Here is a 6,986-nt window from a genome sequence, read left to right on the forward strand (position 1 = left end):
TCAAAATATTTGCACATTTTCGTGATTTTTTTATGTATTTGCAAAATTTGAACTTTAAATGCTATAAAAATTTTTTTTAACTGGCATTGTATCAATATATTTGAAGCTTTGCATTAAATTTTTAAGGTTTTCGACCCAACGAATAAAATTTTATTGGCTTTTATAGAAAAAAAAAACTATAAGAATTGGAAACTTAAAAGTCCGTAAACAGCTCATATAGCAAGTTAACATATTTTGAATAATTAAGGTGAACATTTTTATGTATATAATCAGTGTAAATTTCATGTATCTACAGTCATTTGTTTTCGAGTTACAACAAAAACCAAAATCGAGTTTAATGAAAACCGTTTTTGCATGAAAATTTCCGTTTTTCCGTTGGTTTAGAAAATTACTGGGAGTTTGACCTCTCCAATGCACCAGCTAGATTCACTCTTCCATTGCACACGACACTGAAGTTTAAAAAAGCATTATTTCGACTACTTATCGTGTACAGATAAAAAATTAAAAAAACAGATCATTGTAAATTCAATGGCTCCGCTCAGAATCTAAAATGTATAGTAAGGTTTTTCACAAGTTATTAATATTGTAACCAAAAACTCAAATTTACAAAATATATGGACACTTTTTGAGCTATAAACCGTGAGGCTATATATATATTTACAGTTATTAATTTTTCAAGCACACCAAACAAAAACAGGTTTTTGAAAATTTCCGGTTTTCTTAATATTTTTTTTTTCCTGATGATTTTGAAAACTATTCCAAATATTTTTACTTTTCACACACAATAAAGAACTGGATCAATTTTTTAGATGAAAATTTAAAATAGCACTGACACACATCATTGCAAAATCAATACGTTCGAAATAATTCTAAACATTTTTTAAACAAAACTGTTATTATAATATAGAATACAACTTTTAATTTTTATTATTCAAGTATTGTCTAAAGATTAAAATAAATTACACAAAAAATACCTAATTTTATAAATTCTACAAACTGGATTTAGTTCTTATTTAATATGATTATTATAATATGTTACGAAATCAAATTGAGCAACAGTCTACAGTTATAACTTATAACTAATATATACATTATATTATTTTCTAATTTTAGTCGAGTAGATTATACTCGCTATCTGCTCACAGAATAATTCTACGGTAGAGAATATTTACATTGATAGAAGCAATACATCTATTACTGTACACGTTTGGTGTTTAATATAGTTATAATAACGTTTGTAACAAATTAAGAAATATCCGTAGCTTTTTTGTAAGCTTTAAGCTTTTTGAAATATCGCAACAATATATGTTTTTCAGAGTGCGTGTTTTTATAGTGTGGTTGAAATGGTTGAATAGAGTAACTTCTACAAAAAAGCAAATATCACAAATGTCGAACGCGCGATGTTTCTGACCTACTTGCGATCTTCGTTCAAAGAGTTTACATAAAATGATGTAAGAACGTGTTGGTACAAGCGTCGCACTCAAGGGTAAGAAGATTTCCCGGTGCGACCAATTTCGAGGACGATCGATGAAAGTATAAGGCCAGGCGCCAGTGGGCATCGCAGTTATTCGGCTATATACAAGGTTTTATTCACAACGGACGATCGTTGTTGAGAGTAAGAACTATATGGTTTTGTTTCTTGTTCGTCCCGAACACCCGAATAGACGAATTCAAACGTTCATAACAAGTTTAAAAACATTTGATATGAACTCTTCGTATATGTTTTGTACACTCACCACTTGCTGAGAACTTTTTTTCACACTGGCCGCACTCGTATGGTCTTTCGCCTGTGTGTATTCTGTAATGTACAACCAAAGCTGATTGTTGAGCAAATGATCGGCCACAAACGTTGCACGTATATGGTTTCTCCCCAGTGTGCGTTCTTTTATGTCTATCCAATGTTGTCTTCTGCGAAAATGATTGACAACAAACGTTGCAAGAATATGGCTTCTCCCCAGTATGCGTTCTTTCATGTCTAACCAAATTTGTTTGCTGCGTAAATGATTGGCCACAAACATTGCACGCAAATGGTCTCTCCTCAGTATGCGTTCTTGTATGTGTAACCAGATGTTCTTTTCTCGAAAATGAATTTCCACAAAAATCGCACGCATATGGTTTCTCCCCAGTGTGCGTTCTTTTATGTATATGCAATTTAGATTTGCATCTAAACGTTTTAAAACAAAAATCGCACGCATATGGTTTATCCCCAGTGTGCGTTCTTTTATGTATATGCAATTTAGATTTACAACTAAACGTTTTAAAACAAACGTCGCACTGGAGAGGAGTGTTTCCAGTGAGAACATTTTCGTGACTTTGTACACCGTTGACGTTGTTAAATGTTTGATTACAATATTGTGCAAAATATATGCCCGTGTCGGTCATAGTGCGATATTCTGACGTGTAATCGTCTCGAGAATCAAAAAATTCTAATTTCTTTTCGCCGTCTTCACCAATATAATTATTACTATCATATGTTTCCATAACCATGGCCACTGATTGGGGGGAATCGTTTTTTGAATATTCTTTATCTGACGCCGATTGTTTACGTTTATTAATTTTTTTCTGTGACATTATTTCCTTTGACGTTATTGCCTATCAAAGATTAACAGATAAGATACATTAGATAGTCTCAAATTACATACACGAAATAGAACAATAACATTTGAAGCTATGAAAACATAAAATGTTATGAATTTTTAACCACAAAATAATTTACAAATTTTAATATTTATAATTTTTTTTTCGTTTTTAATGAACTTTAAACGCTACTAAAAGAAATTTTGATTAGCTTATTTCGGTTTTTAGTTGGGCCAAGTATAAACTGACTTAGAACTATTTATTAAATTTGCAAGCTGTTTAATTAATAAGCACTAAGCAGTAAGTTTATCATATTACATAAAACTCTATAAATAGCACATAGCATAAAAAATTTGAATTTGCATATTCCCCTGAAAGTTCCAGAAGATTCAAATGTACTTCCACAAAACACCCACAAAATTGATGAATGAGACATTTTTACTGCTCCAAAAGGGTCATCCTAAGAGTTTTGGGTGTAGATTATGAATAATTAAAACAGTAATTACTATTGATAAAATTATGAACATGATGATAATCTAGCATTCTATGGATTTATTTTTAGGGATAGTGGAGGGTTGGCCCGGCCTTAATAACAAAGGACTATATTGAAATCCGTTATAGCCTCATAATTTAAATTAACTTCCCTCTCTCTTGTATCACTCTGATCTTACATTTATGTCATGGAAAAAACATTTTTAAGAAAGTAATTCACATGATATATTCATGTTAAATTTAAATATTTTTAATATGTATGAAAAATAATAATAAAATACTAAAAGATTATACAAACCTTAATAACTTTTTTCTGTTCCTTCTTTTTATTTTTTAATAACTTTTGAAATCTACGAAATAATAGAATAATTAATTTTTTAACATTGCAATACAATTTTAGCCAAAAAAGGTTAACTAATTTTACTCAATTATCATGCTCACAATTCAGGGTACCCTTCATCACGGACTTTTGAAATTCTTGAATTATAAGAAGTGTTAATCATAGAAGAATCTGTAAAAACAATGGAATAATATAATAGAACATTTAAACACAACATAATACAATAATTTATAGTAGAAATTAAATTTAATATTTTAGAATAAACATCTTTATTATATTTTTTACCAATATTAATTTTACTTCCCTCACAAATATTATTTATACAATTAATAAGATAGTATAAGCAGTCTAAAATATTCAACCAACTACCAAAACATGTAACGAAAGAATGTATAGATTTTAAAATAATATGTGTGTTTTATTTCTGTCTGTCTGTCTTAATTTTGATGCAGTCAAAATTACATTCATTTTTATTAGTTAAAATTATATTTTTTTAGGATTTAATCATTGGTAAACTAATGAATTCCAATCAATAAATTTTTGATATTTTATTGTAATTCAAAAATAAATAGTAGACACTAGGACATTTCCATCAATTATTATACTTGTATTTTCCATACATGATAAAACTTTTCAAAATATATTGACACTTTTTGTGCTCATATAATACATGAGATTTTCGATTTTTTTTAAAAATTATTGTCGATAAAAAATGTTTAACTGTGTCAAAAGGCTTGAAAATTTTATGTTATTATGTTTTTTTTAATAGCAGTACAAAAACATTAAATGTGTATCTTTAAGGATGATTTTTATTTATTTTTTCATATTTTAACAACATTTATTAAAACCAAAAAATGTGTACATTTTTTTGTAGTTTAAGTATTAAAAATGTCGATCAAGATTTCTCATAAGTAGTTAATATTGTAACCAAAATCTCTAAAAAATATATTCTGAATTTAATAAAACTCATTATAACCACAAATATTTGGACATTGTTTTGAAGTTTTAAGTATATAAGAAATGTATAACAACATGTGGGTACTTGTCACTATTGACTCCTTTAAAGTACAGTCAAAACTCTTTATAACGAATCTGAAGGGACCAAGAGATTTCTTTCGTTATAGAGAGTTTTCGTAATAGAGAGGGTTTAAAAAAGTCTAATGGGTTATATAGCAAACCAACCATTATTATGTAATGTTTACGTTATATAGAGTTTTTCGTTGTAAAGAGTTTCGTTATAAAGAGTTTTCACTGTATATAAAATCAAATGTTTTTGCAAAAATTAATTCAACATACTTACTATTAGTATAAATTAAAAATGTAATGCAAGCTTCCTCATAATTAGTTTTAATAGCAGTTCAAGTTTTACCAGAATTTGTTAAAATCATGAAAACATTTGTTTGTAGTTTTAATTAGGTATTAAAAAGGTGAGCAAGTGGGTGTCGCTCTGCTGTATAGTAGGACAGTAGGTTATAAGTGGGTTACGGTAATGGTCACCAGTCTTGTAAAAGATACTTTTAAAAAGTATTTAAGTACAGATACAGATACTTATTTTCAAAAGTATTTAAAATACGCATCTGAATACTTGGAAAAAAAGTATTTAAGTACAAATACAAATACTTTTAAAAAGTATTCACAGATACTTTCAAATACTTTTTTTTTTAAATGGGTTTTACCTTTTTACCCTGGCCTAATGAGTAATGACTTTATAGATAAATTGAATCATTAGTAAACTGAATTAATTTTTTTTTTAGCACCATCTAGTTTTAAATGTTAAAAAATATAATAAAATCAGCACGTTACAAATGGCGTATTGATAGTTGATGCTTTTAAGTTTTAACTAGTACACAAACCATAGGCAAAGGGGGCCGTTCTTACAATGTCCGGTTAAAGTTAACCGACACTTAGCCGGACATTGTAATAGCCCTAAAGACCTAAAATGGTTACAAATGTAAAATGTTATTCAATCATATTCTGCGATAATGCAAGAACGGATACCAGGAATAACCGAATGCGGGTTGCGTGTATAATGTCTATAATTCGAGTAAAGGTATTTCAAATAGCGAAATTTTATTAGGAAATCGACGGACGTATACATTCAATTAAATTATAGACCACTAAAAATATTACAATATACTATACCAAAATACAACCATGAACGATCTATAAATAAAAATGTTGTACAATTTCAAATTTGTATTATTTTATTTAACTTTGGCGTCACTATAAATAAAGTAAGACGAAAAAAGTATTTAAAAATAGTATTAGATTTTAAATACAGATACTCTCATAAAAGTATTCAAATACTGTGCCCAAGTACTTTTTTCAAATGTATTTAAAATACGTATTTGAGTACTTAAAAAGTATTTGAATACTTTTACTCAAGTACTTTACAAGACTGATGGTCACTAATGGATGGAGTTAAATTTGAATTCAATGATATAAATATATATCATTGTATTCGTGTATGTAGTCAGCCTATCGCCTATGATATTACAAAGCATATTAATTGATGATATTATTGTGAATAAAATAGTTTATTTACCTATTTATGAACCTTATTTTAAATTTTCTATCCTTAGCTATACATTTTTCACTACAAAAAATTTAATAAATGATGTCAAAATTCAAACTTTAAATGCTTATAAAAAAATGTGTGCTTAAGTATTTTTAATATTTTTCACCTGTTTTGGTAACAATATATCAGAAGCTTTGTATTTAATTTTCACGCTTTTTTTACCAAACAAATAGCATTTTATTGACATTTATAGACAAAAAAAACTAAAAAAGTTTCTAAACAGCTCAAAACGATTTAAAATATTATGTTATTACAGTTATTTATTTTTCAATCACACCATACAAAAGCAAGTTTTTCAAATTTCTGACTTTCTTAATTTTTTTTTTCCTGATGATTTTGAAAACTATTCCGATAAAAATCAATACATTCGAAATAATTCTAAACAAATTTTAAACAAAACTGTTACTATAATATATTATACAACTTTTAATTTTTATTATTCAAGTATTGTCTAAAGATTAAAAAAATTTACACAATAAAAACCTAATTCTATACAAACTGAATTTAGTTCTTATTTAATATGATTAGTATAATATGTTAAAAAATCAAATTGAACAACAGTCTACAGTTATAACTTATAACTAATATAGGTATACAAGTGCGACCAATTACGAGGACGATAGATGAAAGTATAAAGCCAGGTGCCAGTGGGCATCGCAGCTACTATACAGCTGTATACAAGGTTTTATTCACAACGGACGATCGTCGTTGAGAGTGAGAACTATATGGTTTTGTTTCATGTTCGTCCCGAAAGCCCGAATAGACAAATTCAAACGTTCATAACAAGTTTAAAAACATTTGAAATGAACTCTTCGTGTATGTTCTGCACAATTACCGCTTGTTGAGAACTTTTTTTCACACTGGCCGCACTCGTATGGTCTTTCACCTGTATGTATTCTATAATGTACAACCAAAGCTGATTGTTGAGCAAATGATCGGCCACAAACGTTGCACGCATATGGTTTCTCCCCAGTATGCGTTCTTTTATGTGAAACCAAA

At 28.2% G+C, this 6,986-nt stretch overlaps 1 protein-coding gene across 1 annotated transcript in view; it reads right to left on the bottom strand.

Moving 5' to 3' along the window:
* Positions 1-980: 980 nt before the first annotated feature.
* LOC100163121 (zinc finger protein 260) overlaps positions 981-6,986 on the bottom strand; it is an 11,171-nt gene continuing 5,165 nt past the window's right edge. Inside the window, exons 5-7 of the mRNA XM_016805976.2 lie at positions 3,511-3,580; positions 3,368-3,419; positions 981-2,592 (exon numbers count right to left, since the gene is read on the bottom strand). Of these exons, the coding sequence (XP_016661465.1) occupies positions 1,690-2,592; positions 3,368-3,419; positions 3,511-3,580 (1,025 nt within the window). The 3' untranslated portion in view covers positions 981-1,689. The remainder of the gene's footprint in view (positions 2,593-3,367; positions 3,420-3,510; positions 3,581-6,986) is intronic.

This window comes from Acyrthosiphon pisum, chromosome A3 (assembly GCF_005508785.2).
Source record: "Acyrthosiphon pisum isolate AL4f chromosome A3, pea_aphid_22Mar2018_4r6ur, whole genome shotgun sequence".
NCBI classification, from domain to species: domain Eukaryota; kingdom Metazoa; phylum Arthropoda; class Insecta; order Hemiptera; family Aphididae; genus Acyrthosiphon; species Acyrthosiphon pisum.